This window comes from Hylobates moloch, unplaced genomic scaffold (genome assembly GCF_009828535.3).
Source record: "Hylobates moloch isolate HMO894 unplaced genomic scaffold, HMol_V3 SCAFFOLD_11, whole genome shotgun sequence".
Taxonomy (NCBI): Eukaryota; Metazoa; Chordata; class Mammalia; order Primates; family Hylobatidae; genus Hylobates; species Hylobates moloch.
In genome coordinates this window covers 101,658,274-101,673,895 of record NW_026652286.1, presented here as the reverse complement: position 1 = coordinate 101,673,895, position 15,622 = coordinate 101,658,274, and the positions used below count along the sequence as shown (strand labels likewise).

The window sequence follows — 15,622 nt, the reverse complement described above, 5'->3', positions numbered from 1 at the left end:
CCCTCTCCTCAGTCCATGGAAAAATTGTCTTCCATGAAACCGGTCCCTGGTGCCAAAAAGGTTGAGGACCACTGTTCTTAAGGTGCAATTATGGTTAAACATTTACCAAGGGGAATTGAAGTATGAACAGGAGTATACTTTGTGAATTATTACCAACAACATCCACATAAAGTGGGAAAGGGGAAAATCCATTTTATTCTCAGCCAAGAGACATTTAAAGCACATACCCTCCCTGCCCCTACTCAAATGGGAGGTATAGAAAGCACTTTCCTCTTTGTCCTTCCAGAATATCTTTTTGATATGTCTTATACTCACATCTGAAAAGGTCAGCTGGTGACATTTCTTTCTGGAGGCAATTTTACTGAAAGCATTTTCACTTTCTCAGTGTGCAGGGACTGGAGGCTCAATGAAGAGGATACAGCTGTGTCCACATCATGTCAACTCTCACCGATGGTAAAGCTGTTCTCCCACCCAGCTCAGTCCTCTCTCCCTCTACCCCTAACAGGAACATTTAACTCTGGTGATTGACTACAACTCATTGTGATTATTGAGCATATTTATTAAATAGCTTGGGATAATACTTTTTTTTTTAGACGGATTATTGCTCTGTTGCCCAGGCTGGAGTGCGGTGGCACAATCTCGGCTCACTGCAACCTCCACCTCCTGGGTTCAAGTGATTCTCCTGACTCAGCCTCTGAGTAACTGGGAATAAAGGCAAGCACCACCATACCCCGCTATTTTTTTGTATTTTTAGTAGACACACGGTTTCGCCACGTTGGCCAGGCTGATCTTGAACTCCTGACCTCAAGTGATCCACCTGGCTTGGCCTCCCAAAGTGCTGGGATTACAGGCGTGAGCCACTGTGCCCGGCCCTGGGACGATACTTGAATGGGGCTCCAGGGACTGATTACTACCCACCAAAACATTCTTTCCTATTGAAATATAAATTTACCTGAAGCAGACACATGAAAACGTCCTTTCCCACATAAGCCCCCATGCACTGGGCAACTTCCCTTCTGCCTAGCCCTTTAATGTTGGTGTTCTTGAAGCTTTGGCCTCAGTGCCTTTTCTTTGCTCTCACATTCTTCCTGAGAAATTGCATCTACTTTAAGGATTTCCTTTCCCATCTATTTGGATCTTTTGCTTGGAACTTTCTCCTAAGTTCCAGATCTGTGGATCCTACTTCCTGCTGGACTGCTCCCATTTGGAGATCCCACAGGCCCCTCAACTCAGCCGCTGTTTCTGAATCCCCTAATTATCCTCTATTTACTTGGTCACTCAAGCCAGAGACTTGCCCTGGCCTCCTTGTCTCGCTCTACCCTGCCACTGACAATTGAGCTCAGCTCGTCAAGGTCTGTCACCTGCAGCACTACAGCAATCACTTGTCTGGCCTCCAGTTTTTAAAATCCATCCCACAAAACATGACCAAAGTGGCCAATCTGATGATGCCATCCCTTGGCTTAGATTCTTCAATTAACATCCTGATCAGTGACATATGCACAAGAACCTCCTAGAATGGAAGTTCCTGGGCCCCACCCACAAGATTCTGATTCAGCAGACCCGGAAGGCGGTTCAAGAACCAACACATTTAACACTCAGACTGCTCTGGGGCAGGTGGGCTGTGGGCACTTTCTAAGATGCACAGCACTGCAGGATGTTCCAGCCCCTCGATGTGGCCCGGACGCTCACCATCTTCTGGCATGCATACACCTCTCTAACCTCATCCATGTCTAACCCCTTCATGTCCTAAAGTCCAGCAGGCAGGATCAAGGACTAGGGTGACATTAGGCCAGGCCTGGGAATGCCTGGATCTTGGCCTGCTGTGCATTCATGTTGCTTTGAGGGTCTAATTGGAGGAGCTCTGCCCCCAAGCTCTAATAGGCAAAAGTAAGAAAAGTAACCCATTGTTAGTAGCTCAGACTAAGCCCAATACCCTTGAATTCATGGTTCTCTTATAAAAACTGAAATGCTGAATATGGCTTAGCAGAGGATAATTGGCAGGAAGCAAGACTTTCCCGTTGTTTCAAGAGGTGAGAATAGGCCAAGTCTACAAAGCTGACCTGAATCCATCTGTCCAATTGGTGAGCCTGTCTGGCCTATCCCCAGGGGCCAGACCCTCCCTCGCCCCAGGCAGTAGATGTGAGAGCAGAGAAGGATGGTCAAGTCTATCTAAGGAGACAGGCCCCATAGAAATGTTCTGACTGCATGGGAGCAAATTTTAAGAGAAGTAACATGCGTGGATAACAGTGTTCGAGCCACAGTAACCACACACTGGTAAACTGTGGTTAAACTTGGTGCAAAAGTAATTGTGTCTTTTGACATTATTTTCAAATGGGTCTTAAAAAGGAGTGTTGGGGGCCAGGTCCAGTAGCTCACACCTGTAATCCCAGCTCTTTGGGATGCTGAGGTGGGCAGATCACTTGAGGTCAGGAGTTCGAGACCAGCCTGGCCAACATGGTGAAACCCTATCTCTACTAAAAAATACAGACGTTAGCTGGGCATGGTGGTGGGCACTTATAATCCCAGTTACTCTGGAGGCTGAGGCAGGAGAATTGTTTGAACCCAGGAGGTGGAGGTTGTGGTGTGCTGAGATGGCACCACCACACTCCAGCTGGGGTGACAGAGTGAGACTCTGTCTCAAAAAAAAAAAGGATTGCTAGGGGAAGGCTGGAAGCCCAGGGAGGAAGCAGGGGTTCCCTGCCCAGCAATGATTGCTCCCTGGTTGGTGGAGGAATGATGGAATCAGAGGCACCCAAGGACCAAAGCTCTGCACCTCTTGCTATCCCAGAGACTCTGGAACACCAGGAAGAAAATATATTTGGACAAAAATGATTCTTTGCAAAATTAGAACTTTTGATTCTGGAATGAGACAAGGAAATATGTGTGTATCTCAGAGAGACAATGAATTTTTAAAAGGAAATCGGGACAGTTTCTCAGGGTGAGATGTCTTACCCTGTTAACTGCGAGCCCCCCCAGGATTTCTACTCAGTGAGTGTTCATCACATCAGGTTTCCATTCTCTACAATAAAAACATGGCCAGGGAGAAATCACCCAGCACTGGGAAGAAAGAGCTCCAAAATAGAAGCAGCTTTCGAGGAATTTGGAGGGATAAAAAGGAATAGTATGTCTGAAAGTTGGCAACATGTAAAAAGGCTAAAAATGACAATTCTGCCTGTGATACTATGTCTAGTTTGCAGCGCTTCATTCAAAAGGCAGGCACGTCTCCCCTCCAGGCGGGAGTGGGAATCTCACTGGGGAACCGGGAACTGTGTTTGAGCTGATGCAGACTTAGGGTCAACTCGACAAGGGAGCCCTGCACCCAGACACAGCGACGTTCACCTCACCTTGCACCGTCTTTGTCGGTCTTACAGGCATCATCTTTCCCAGCCTCATTTGAGCTGGGATCTGAGTTGCATTTCTGGGACAGGCCTTGCCATTAGGGAGAGATGAAGTCAACTGATGAGCGTGCCAGCCTTGAGGAAGGACCCAGTGTGGGAAGCAGAGTGTGGAAAGTTGGAAAAAACAATCTGCAAGGTAAACACCTTCAAGTCAATTGCGAGAGGCTGGCTAGAAACCGCCAGGACTTCAGGGGTCCCTGCCTCGCGGGTCTCCCTGCGCCTTCAGCACTTTGGCTTGGTATATTGCCACCTTGTCCCTGAAGAGAGGTCCATCTTAAGCTGAGCAAGAAAAGGTGAGAAAGACTAAAATCAGCTTTGTGCGGAGACGCCAATTTCTGCTGCACACATGGAAACGACGTGCACATAGAGCGAGCTGGCCCAGCTCCCGGCCACGTGGCTCACACTGTCCGTGCTCACCCACCCGTTGCCTTCACCCCCAGCAGCACTGGTTGTGACAAGGGGACCTGCTGGAGCCACCCCACCACTGCGGGCCTGCCAAGGACAGGCAGGGACTCAGCCACGCCCCACAAGGAGCCCAGGGGCGTCTCCAGGGACGGCTCCCCAGCCTATGGGCTGGCTTCCTGAGAGGCCGTGCTCGGGCTCACCTGCTCAGCTCACTCGGAAAGCCTCCGCTCAGACCTGCACCCCGTCAGAGCAGCACAGATGTGCAGGAGGGGACCATTTCCACGGGCCCTCCGACTCCTAGGAGGCAGGTGAGGAGAGGGGGAGGGAGGGGGCGAGCCCTGGTGCTTTAAGTATGCTCCGGCCACTGCGATTCACTCTGCTTTGTGCCTGGTGTTTCACACGCATCTCAGCGACTGTGTGCGGAAGGTACAGTCGTGCCCATGCGCAGGTGAGGCCTGGAGGAGTTCAGCTAAACTGCTCTCTCTCAATGGTTCTCAACCCTGACAGTACATCAGAGTCACCTGGAGGACTTACGAAAACACAGACTGCAGAATTTCTGACTTGGTCGATGCAGGTTGGGGCCAAAAATGTGTATCTCTAACAGGTTCCTGGGTGATGCTGACGCCGATGCTGCGCATCCAGAGCCACACTTGGGGAGCTGCTGCGCAAGCTCACATAGCTAGCCGACCGCTGAGCTGGGGCTCAGACCTAGGTCAGCCCTGGTCCACAGGCCAGCCCCTTTCTCACATCCCCTGGTGAACGGCGGCATGGTGGCCTCATGGACACTGACCAGGGCCCCTAGGGAAGCCTGTATGGAAGCCACTTCACTTTGACTGGATCTGGGATAGAGGAAGGACGTGAGTTATGGGAGCCTGGGTCCTGGCACAGCAGGCGTGTCATGGCAGGGTTCACCAGCCTCCTTGTAGCAGTTCCCTGGTTCTGCCCCAGCTACCAGTGGTTGGTGGTGGGAGGTTTATTTGTTAGTTCCTTCAGCAGTGACTCACCACACTTACTGAGAGCTTACCGTGCGCCAGGACTGCCACAGGTATGGGGATGCAGAGTGTCCACAGCCCCCCAGACGGGGTTGATGATAGCACCCTCTATGTGGGAAGGGCTGTGACTGCAGACAGGGCATGGGGTGGGGCACCTGTGTTTGCCGCCACCACCTCTAGAGGGTCCCTTCATATTCACGTCTGTGTGTGGGGCCCTCCTCCACCTAGCTCTGCTTCTGCAGCACAGCCACACAAGTCTACAGCTGGTGACTGTGGCTGGCAAGCTGGGGAAGGTGGGTGGGAGTGGCAGCCGTGGGCTTTCCACTGGGTCCCAGCAGACCAAGGCCGGGTACTGGGAAGCACGGGCTGGCACTGGCAAGCCCTCCTCAGGGAGCAGCAGGCCAGGAACCCCGGGCTGGGACTGGCAACTACATTTGTTGAAGAGAGAACAGGGCTGAGTGTCCCTTGTGTCCCCCCAGCAGCCGGGGGCAAGCAGAGAGAGAAATGTCAGAACCGGGGAGAGGCCCCTGCCTCTCTGTACAGGGCTAAACGTCATGCCAGCTGGCAGGGGAGAAATGGGTACAGGGCCCAGGGGCATTATCACAGAGGAAGGCAATGAAAGGTGCATTGGGGGCTGAGGCAACCCATTATAACTGCACACACCACACGCCAGGGATCCACTAACTTAGACTACACTGTGAATGGGCTTTTGAAATTGAGATGCGTGGGGGCCCAGAGAGAGGGATCCGCCCAGAGGGAGGAGGTTAGGGAGGTCTTCCTTAAAATACTTCCTGTTCCGTCTCAGACAACGCATGGACACTGGCCGGGGAGGGAGAGGAAACGCATCGCAGGTGGAGAGAATCGCTTGTGTGAAGGCGCAGAGTGGGGCGAGAAGGCAGTGGTGGGCTTTCCCCAGGAGCTGTTCGGGAGAGAGAACGGTGACTGCTGAGCAATTCCTCTTCCCTGGAGCAAGTCCCATTTCCTCAGAGAACACGGCCCCCTTGGGCCAAAAGGAGATGAAGAAGCTCTTGCTAATGCCAGCCTGGATCTCCTCATCCCGCCCCCTGCGCCCCTGCCCCCCTGGCTGCCCTCCCTTCTAGCTCTGTCCCCTCTCACTTCAGGAGTCTCAAGTCCTTCAGACTACTCCAAAGTCTGGGGGTCTCTGGATGGGTAGGAGGTGATCTCACCGCCTCCTCTCTTGCCTGGGCTGGTTGAGATGAACTTCCTGAGGCTGGCGGCGCTGAAGCTGACACTAGCCGGGGCATCTCCCTGACATGAATGCCCCTCGAGACTGGGCCAGTGCTCCTGATGCCTGGGCACATGCGGAAAGGCACCCAATGTGGCCGCCATGGCATGCCCTGAGTGCGTGGGTGGGGACTGATGCAAACTGACGTTCCAGCTGTCCCAGTCCATTTTGTGCTGCTCCCACACAACCCCGGAGACTGGACAATTCATAAAGGACAGAAATGTATCTTCCCACAGCTCTGCAGCCAGGTGCCAGCAGGTTCCGTGCCTGGTGACGCCTCCAGTCTCTGCTTTCAGATGGTGCCTCGCTGCTGCGTCCTCCAGAAGCAACAAAGGCTGGGTCCTCACATGGCTGAAGGTGGAAGGGCAACAAGTGAATGTACTCCCTCCACACAGCCCCTACATTAGGACCCCTGATTCCATTCATGGCCTAATCCCCTCTTAAAGGCCCCGCCTCTTAATGCTATCACATTGGCAACACCTGGATTTTGCTGGGGACACATTCAAACCATAGCACCATCTAAGGCTGCTTCTGCCTGAGACAAGTGTGCTAATGTCTGCCTCAGAGACGGGGCCAAAAGCAGCTTGCTCTGCCCTGCCCTGGAAGCAGGACAGAGGATAGCTGTCATCTCTCCCTTCCAATGCCAGCTCATTGTTTCAAACAAAACTTAGCCCCTTGTGCCCTCTAAAGAGTGGGTTCCTGTGCAGAGGCTCCAAGGTTCGTTGTGCTAATAGACCAAGGAGGGCAAGTTGGTTCCCTCTCATGCTTGGCATCCAGGTGTTTGGGGGCAGCTGCTCAGGGCCCTGTGTTGAGGGTACTATGGTCAGGGCTGGAGCAAGGGGGGGATGGGTGCATGATGAATTTGCATGGCAGCTGGAAGTGTCCCCTCTGAATGGCTCCCTGGATATCCCGGGACCAGTGGCCATGTGCAGCCTGAGTCCCGGCTTGAACTCGGCTGGGACCCTCCGTGTTAATGCTTCACTTTTGAAACAGGAAATAGAAGGAAAACAAAGCTGCTTTCTAACAAAAACTTTGATTTTAAAGCCAGAGTATGAGTCAGAAACATCACCCATTGCAGCCAACTTTACATGGGAACAGCCCAGTTCTTCAAAAGAAGCAGCTGTCATTTCATGGCACCGAGGCATCGTGTTTCCAGAAGAGCCACAGTCCCTCTTGCATTAAGATGGGTTGTCACGGACCTCTTAGAGAATCCGACAGTTTCGCGCTGGAAAGGGGATCCCTTTTGTTCTGTCTGGATACTAAGGCAGTGCATCATCTACAGGTGCATCCGCTGCACGGCTGCTGGCTTGTTGCCCGACAAAATGCCAGCATTGAACCAGACGCATAGGTGTGAACCCTGGAGAATCCTGTTTTCAGTGGCTGGAAGAGGGAGATGGAGGCACCAGCTCAAACTCTTCACCTCCCGCCTTCTATCCTGCAGACCCTGGCGGGCCACGTGGTGACCTTCTATGTCCATCTGGGGCAGCACGCAGCTGCCCCTGCCTCTGTGGGGAGTGAGCAATGGGCCACAGGAGCACTTGTCCTGGGCTGCTCCTCTGGGGGTGGCTTTGCATTGCCGCTGAGTTTTGGGAGTCCAGGGCCTGTGTTCTCCTGGGGGCTGCGTGCAGAGTGTCTTCCCCAGAACCAGATGGGAAAGGGAGCCGCGGGGAAAGAACGTGACCTTTGGGCTCAATCCTGGTATTGAAACCCTGTTCGTTCTTTTACAGTTTCCTGACACGCAGCATTGGGTAAATGCCTTCTAAGTTTGGTTACTGCTTGTTAAATTGGGCGAGAACTTCATAAGGTTGCAGGAAGCATTCCGAGAAAGGGTACACGCACAGTACTTAGCGTGGTCACCGCACATGGCCAGCATGTACCAAACTGGTCCGAATTGACTAGAATGGGGAGGGTGGGAAGCGACAGTCTCTACGTTCTTTTTAACCTGAGGTGTCTGATGCTACTTGCCGTGCTGCTGGCCTGTGATGAGCGCTCCCATCCCTGCTGCCCTGAGACCTGGGTGGCTTTCGGGGCGTTCTTTTTTCTCAGTGCCTTTGTGTGGAGAGCTGCTGTCTCCCTCCATTCAGTGGGTGACGCAGGTGGTGTTGCTGTGGGCTGCCCCTGGAGGTCATGGACACTGAGCCTCAGGCTGTCAAGGACGGGGCCTGCCGTACCAGAGCTCCCGCCGCCCTGGGGAAGCAATGTGGGCAGTAGCTCAGAATGCAGCTCCTCCCCAGAGCCTGGGCCACCCGGGACTTGTGGGAGAAAGAACAGGGATGGAGAAGACTGGGCAGTCCTGAAAGCTGAGAGGGGCCACAGGAGCCCAGATGACAGAGGACTATGGGAGAGAAGTGAAGGCACCAGCTTCCCTGGGTTGAGGGACCATGATACCCAGGAGGGCAGAGAGGGAGACAGGGAGCCGGCTGGCAACCTCTGAGCAGGTGAGTGGGAGAGAGAGCGGGACAGAGAAGGCAGCTCTGTGTTCTGCTGTGATCCATCTAACTCCACACAGATATGGAGTTCTCTGAGACTCCTTTTCCTGAATCTGAGAGCTTCCTAACAGGAGGCCAGGCCCCTGAGATAGAGATCAGGCATGTAATGAATGAATGTGAATCATGAATACAGCTGGAGCACCCCTAATCAGGGTAGCCCACACCTTACAACTGTGGACACAGAGGCATTGCTGCTTTCCTGAAAGTCTAGTTAATGACTAGTTAATGGCTAGTTAATATCTAATTAATGACCAGTTAACGACAGTGCTCCTAACTCCATCATCCCACCCCCTTTCCCTAAATTCAGCACAAATGGCTTCAGTTTGAGTTTCCCAAAGCGTCTCCTAAGGTGTGTGGTTACAGCCCAGCCCTAGGGTCTCTGGGTGCATCAGTCTCCCCCTCCCAGATCCAAGTACAGCCGAAACCCTAACAATAGAAATCCTATGCTGGCCCAGCGCTGCCACCACTGCTTCTGTTTATAGCCTGTTTTGTTTGTTTTTAGTCCCTTAGGCACTGGACCTAACAACAAATGAAGAGAAGCCAAGTTCTCTGCTTTCTGCAGACAGGGTCTCCCCTGGAGGGGTCTTCCTCTAAGGCGAGCTTCAGATCTGCTCAAGCTTCCTGCCGTGGGGCCAGGAGGCAGGGCCTGGGCAGGGGAGACCAGAGCCTCTTGGTGATGCCTCCGAATGGCAGGGCTCAGACACACACACCGGGCTGGGTAAGTCCCTGCAGTGAAAACCGAGATGGTCTTTTGCCTGCCACGGCCCCGGCAGACTCTGCTCTCACCGTGGTGCCCACATTCCAAGTTTTCAGACCCACCAGGACTCAGTGACAGCATCTGGGTCCTCGGAGCTGCATGGGGACTGTCCCCAGTTCAGGGCATTGGACAGAGCTGGGAACTGACAGCCCTGATCAATAGTCCCAAGAGAAAGGCCAGCCCTCCTCCTCCCCGGAGTCCTGGGTTTCTAGAAGGTTGAAAGGTTTTCTGAGACACAAGGCTTTTGGAAGGAAGGCGGTGCCTGGCTGGGCGTTCAGAAAGGGAGAGCTAAATGGAGAGGCTGAACAGAGGACCCAGGTGGAACGCATGGGGAGAGGAGGCTGGGGCGCAGGGCTCCGGGTCTGTTCTGCATCCACCCCGGATCCTGCTTTTGTCCAGATGGGCCTCGGAGCAGCAGTCACTTACTCTAAGAAGTCATTTCCCGTGGCCGATAATGAAGATGACGCACTCGGAAGCTTGTGGGCTCTGAGGAGGGGGGAAGGATGCAGGGGCCATGCATTCATCCCAGCACAGGCAGCGCATGGCTCCGGAAGCAGACTGGGCCAGGAGTCTGCCAGGAGCCGGGAGCGCCTGCACCTCCCTGGAGGCCCACGCTTCTCTCCCCAGAAGCTCACGCACAGCGTCTGAGGTGCAGGGCCCAGGTGTGCTGGAGTGACAAAGCCCCGAGCTGTGGTGATGGGAGGGAGGAAGCGCCGGTTTATGTCTGTTCTTTGGGCTGATTTGCTGTCTTTGTCTTTGTCTCTAATGTCCTTTGCACCACTGACCTTGAGGAGCCTTTTGTTCCTCCTGTCCCAGTTTGGTTTCCATGGGAACCTGAGTGGCAGCGTCATCACTTTGCTGAGGTGAAATGCCCCCGGATGCCATGAATACCTAGGGGAAAACCTGCCAGAGGAGAATAAACCATCCAAGAGATGGCCCTGCAGGGCCTCACCGCCTGCTTCCATTTCCTCTCAAGTTTCGGGTCTCTTAGTTTTGGGTCCCCAAGTTCACGGAGGGTGGAGGGGAATAGAAGCTCCGTCAGTCTCGTCTGGGTCTTGGTCCTCAGCAGCTGTCTGGTGCCTGACAGGTGTGTGATAATTACTTAGTGAATTCATGGGTGTGGGCTGTGATAGAATTAAGTGATTTGATGTCCTCTCGATAAATCCAGGTTTTTTTGGATTTATCCCAAAAAAAACGACACAGGGTTTTTTGAGTTTGAGCCTCTCCCGAAATTTGCCATCTGACAAAATGACATCATGACAGAGTGGTAAACTGCTGTGGATGTATTTTATTTCTCGAATTAAAATAAAAGGTACTGGTACACTTAAGAGTGGTCACTACAGCCAAGCTGATTGACACCCACTGAACTTTCTGGAATGGGCCATAGGATGCTGGACAATGGGACAGATTTGGAAGGAGCAGGCTTCCATTCCAACTTTAGTTTCTGCAAAGCTGTTGAGAGCATGGGGCCAGGCTGCGGGGTCTGGGTTCGAATCCTGACTCTACCACTTAGGAGCTGTGTGTTCATGGGCAGGACAACCGGCCTGCCTGAGTCTCAGTGTACCTGTCTATAAAATAGAACGATAATAGATTCCATCTCACAGATTCACTGTGTGGGTAAAATGATATGTGAAATGCTAAGAACAACACCTGTACATAGTATGTCCTAGATAGCTTACTGTTACCATTAGCATATTTTGTTTATTCCAAGATATATATTTTTTTTTTGCCCATTTGATATCTATAAAATCTAAAGATTTTTTTCCATGTCTTGGGAGATACAATAATGGTGTGCCTTACGATGGACTGTGTTTTAGATTCACTGAAATTCATTATTGTTGTTTTTATCCCTGGTCTCTAACATGATATTTGGTAAATAACAAGGACTCCATACATTTTGCAAAGAGTAAATTCTCTCCCTCCCCACTGAGGCCTTGGTCTAGGTCTCTCCAGGCCTTTCCTTCTTGGAGCCACAGTGCTTAGAGACAGGCCACTGGGGTCAGCATGTGAGCTCAGCTATGATCAGAAAAAAGCACCGTTGAGGTTGCAGTGAGCTGAGATCACGCCACTGCACTCCAGCCTGGGCGACAGAGAGAGACTCCATCTCAAAACTAAAACAAACACAAAAACAAAAAGCACCGTCGAGAAATGGCTCCGGCGCTGACTAGCAGCCACTTCATTTCCCCCCTTGACCACTGGGCCAGTTGGGTGGCTAGGCTGCCTCATTTTGCATCCTTCTGACAGAGGGAGCTGTATATCCATAGCAGTCAAGGCCCTCCAGAGAAACAGAACCAATACGGTGTGCGTATAGAGAGAGATTGAGCCTAAGGAATTGTGGAGGCTGGCTAATCCAAAGTCTGCAGGGCAGGCTGGGAGGCCACAGACCCAGGAGGAAGCCAGCGCTGCTCTTCGCTCTGAGGCCATCTGTTGGGAACTTTCTTCCTGCTGGGGGAGCTGAGTCTTTCATTCTCTTCAGGCCTTCGTTGTCTTCAGCTGCTTGGATGAGGCCTCCCTGCATTACAGAGACCAACCTACTTCACTGAAACTGCTGATCTAATGTTTATCTCATCCAAAAAACACAATCACAGAAACATCCAGTACAATGTTAGACTGAATATCTGGACACCGTTTTCAAGGCAAGTCAACATAAAATCAGCTGTCACCGTGTCTATGGGAGGATTCCTGGAGCGAAGGTGTGTGTTTGCTGAAGACCCTTCATCCGTGGGAGAGGCTGCTCCCACTCCCCCTTGCTGTCCTAGGGGCTCTGTCAACTCTACCTTAGTATCTTCTGTTCTCTCCCCAACAACTCTGCCCTAAAGTAAGAGTGTCTTCATTTTTCAGATTAAAACAATCAGAGTTGAAATGACTTATTCAAAGATAACTCTGGGAAGCCAATAAGCTGGTCAAACCCAGGTTTATCTGTCTGCAACTCTTGCTTTGGAAGGATAATAATAGCTACTGTTGCTATTGTTTTATTACTATATTTAACACTTATGTTTGCTCTATTTCAGACACTGTTCTAACTATGCTAACTCTCCCCAAGAATTCCAGAGGCAGGTGTGATTCACAAGCCATCTGAAGGTGGGAACCACCTGCAGTCCACATTGCCTGGGCACTGACCCCCAGGATGCTTCTGAGCTGCCCTGGGCTGGTTATTTCTCTCCCACCTGCCAATTCTCTTCCCTGCAATTTTTTTTTTTGTTTTTTTTTTACTGAGCAGCTGATGAATGCCTGCTGAGGGTGGGCATGAGTGCCCTGTGGTGTTCGCACCCCATCTGCTCTTAGCACCTCCTAATGTCTTCTGAGATTGGTGCCGGCGTTTCTCAGTCTGACACATTTGATGAGAGGCCATACATAGGACAGGAGTGGGGTGCGGTCCACGCCCACTCTGCTCCTGGGCCCACCACCCTGCACTTGTGCTTTCCTTAGTGGCCAGTGGCTGAGGCTCAGTCCTTCTGCCCTCGTCCTCATGAGAAACATGGATCTTGGCAGCGGGACATCTGTCACTCTCTGAGCGTTCATTCAAGGCTGAAGTCCCAATGACACAGGGAAGCCACGGAGTCTCCTCTGTCACCACGTCCCGTGTAGATCTCTCCGTCAGGACAGAGCCAGGTGCTGAGGATGCCACAGAAGGAGGAAGCGCCAGCTGGACTGCTGGACCACCAGGTGGATGAGGCCTTCGGCACTTTCAGAAGATACCAGTGATTACCTGGCATGAACAGTGAGTCCACTGAGGGAGACCACGGGCATTCAGTGGGAAGAGGGAGCAGTGTGGGTTGGGTATGAAGAACGAAGGGGCTGTGACTTCATCTGGGGAGTGGAAGACAAAGAGGATTTTCCAAAACGCAGAGAGAAGGGGCAGAACAGGTAGCGGGAAAGCAGGGAAGAGTGGAGCACCCCATGGAGAGGGGTTCACCTCATCCTGCCTCGGGCTCTGCGTCCCCACTCCCACCTACCCTGGCCTCATGCCCCAGGTAATCTCTTTTCCATTGGCATCTTCTGCTTCCTCTTCTCCAGCAGACATTTCCCATCCACACTTAGACATTCTTCAGTGTCTTGCATCTTAAAACATCAGCTCACAACCTGAAACTCCAGAATCACTTCCGCCTACCCCCTTTCCCTGCAGACACCTGCTGCCCTGGTTCTCACCTCCATGTCACGGCCAATGTTCCAGGAATCGAATCATATGCACCTCCTCTCAATCCTCTTGTCTCGTGCACCCTCAACTCCTCTACACTGGCCTCTGTGCCCACACCCTGACAACAGCTCTTGCTAAGGGGCACTGTCCGCCTTGCACTCCTCCTCTTGGCAGCGTACGACACTCCTCCTGACATCCTGGAAGTGCTCCTCCCTTGGTCTTTGATAGCCTGGACACCTGGTTCCATTGGTTTTTCTCCTGCCCTTGTGCTCTCCTCCTCCTCCTTGGGCTTCTGTCCCAGGCCAGTAGCTTCCTTGGATGCATCACAGAGGGTTCACATCCACTGTGCTTTGGATGTTTGTACCCCTCCAAACTCATGCTGAGCCATAATCCCCAACATGGCAGAACTGAGAGATAAGGCCTTTAAGAGGTGATTGGGTCATGAGGGTCCTACCTTCATGAATGGATTAATCCATTTGTGGATTAATGTATTCATAGATCAATGAGTTGGTGGATGAATAGGTTCTCGTGGGATGGCTTGTGCTGCCTCAGGACTCTGCAGACTCCCTGCCAGCAAGAAGACCCTCGCCAGGTGCAGCCCCTCAACCTTGGACTCCTCAGCCCTTCATAAAAATAAATTCCTTTTCTTTCTAAATTACCTAGTTTCAGGTACTCTGTTATAAGCAGCAGAAAATGGACTAAGATAACATTCAACACAGAAAAAATGGAACTCAACTTTTTTTCAAGCACGATCTTTCTCCAGTATTTTCTTAGCAAATGTGATCATCATTTATCCTTTGTTCAGGCCCCAAATGAGAATGCCAATCTTGACATCCCTCACCCTACTCAGTCCCCTTCTCCCATCCCTCACTTTGCAAGCTGGGGACCTCCAGCCAGTGACACCCCACCTGGGCCTCACTCAACCGCGCTACCTGCTTGCTACAGGAGACAGCCCACCCACTCAGCCTGCCTGGGCAGAGTTTGGCTTGTGCACTAGTTCCCAAGATCTTGTCCAGCATCCAAGAAGAATGAGCCAATCAAAGACTAAGCAAGGCAGGGAGTTTTACTGAGTGAAGAAATGGCTTTTGGCGGAGAGGGGATGCCGGGGAGGTGGGGGAGGTGGGGGAAGTCCCTGTGTGTCTGAGTCCAGAGTTTTTATGGGCTCAGAATAGGGGAAGGGTGGGCAAACAGGAACAGAAGTTCTCACTCTGGTCTGAGGTTTTACTCAGGACTGTCTTCGGCTTGGATGTGGGGTTTCACCAGGGACCTGCCCCTATCTGCCTAGATATTTGGCTGCTCCAGTCAGTATCTGTCAGTTCTACTCTTAAACATGGCCAGCAGCTGCCCACTTCCTTTTGTATCTACTGATTTACTTCTGCTCCCGTGGTCTGAGCTGTGAGCCTCTCCTGCCTGGTCTAACACATTCGGTCCCTAACCCACTTCCCCACTGCTGCTCCTACCTTCCTCGTGTCACTCTCCACGCCACAGCCAAACTGATCTTTTCAAAATTGCAGGTCTCATTACATACTGCCCCCACTTACAACCTGCCAGTGGCCTCTCTTAGCTGCAGACCAGCTCCACTCCTTGTACTCGGGCCCTTGCCTGTCTCTTCCTCCAACATCCCAGGCTCCTTCTGTCTTCCTGGCTTTTGCATATGCTGTTCCCTATGTCTAGTCGGCCTTTCTTCCTTATCTTTACCTAAGTCATTTCCGCTCACCCTTCGGAGCTCAAATCCAGTGTCACTTCCTGGAGGAATTGGTTAGCACCTGCTAGGTCCTGTGCTAGTTCTCACTCTCCTGCTACATATTCCTTCATGACACTCTGCTCAGAGCAGATCTCAAAGTGTGAATGCAACACTAATTGCAGGATGGCTTTTTGCATGCCTTCCCTGGTCCCCAGAATGAGGCCTTCAGTTTGCCTGCTGTCACTTCTGTGCCCTAGAGTATGTGTTGCACACTCTGGGTCCCCAGTGAGTCTGCTGAAGGCCCCGACCTCTCTCTGCTGCCAGCCTCTCCCCTACACTGCAAATCTGGTTGTTGCTCTTTCTTGCTTGAATATCTTGGGTGGCTTCAAATGATCCATGGCTCCTCTCGTCAATCTCTTCCACTGGAATGAAGAGGGGCTAGGAGGGCAGGCAAAGCAGCCAGTGTCAAACATGAGGTTTTTCTGAAGTTTCACATTTCATTTTTAAAGTCCT

General features: G+C 52.0%; 1 protein-coding gene across 1 annotated transcript; it reads left to right on the top strand.

The window, feature by feature from the left end:
- The first annotated feature begins 9,059 nt into the window (after window positions 1-9,059).
- TP53AIP1 (tumor protein p53 regulated apoptosis inducing protein 1) lies at window positions 9,060-9,433 on the top strand. Its single transcript, XM_032165910.1, is given in 2 exon segments — window positions 9,060-9,291; window positions 9,294-9,433. Coding segments are annotated over 2 exon segments (372 nt in total).
- Window positions 9,434-15,622: the final 6,189 nt, after the last annotated feature.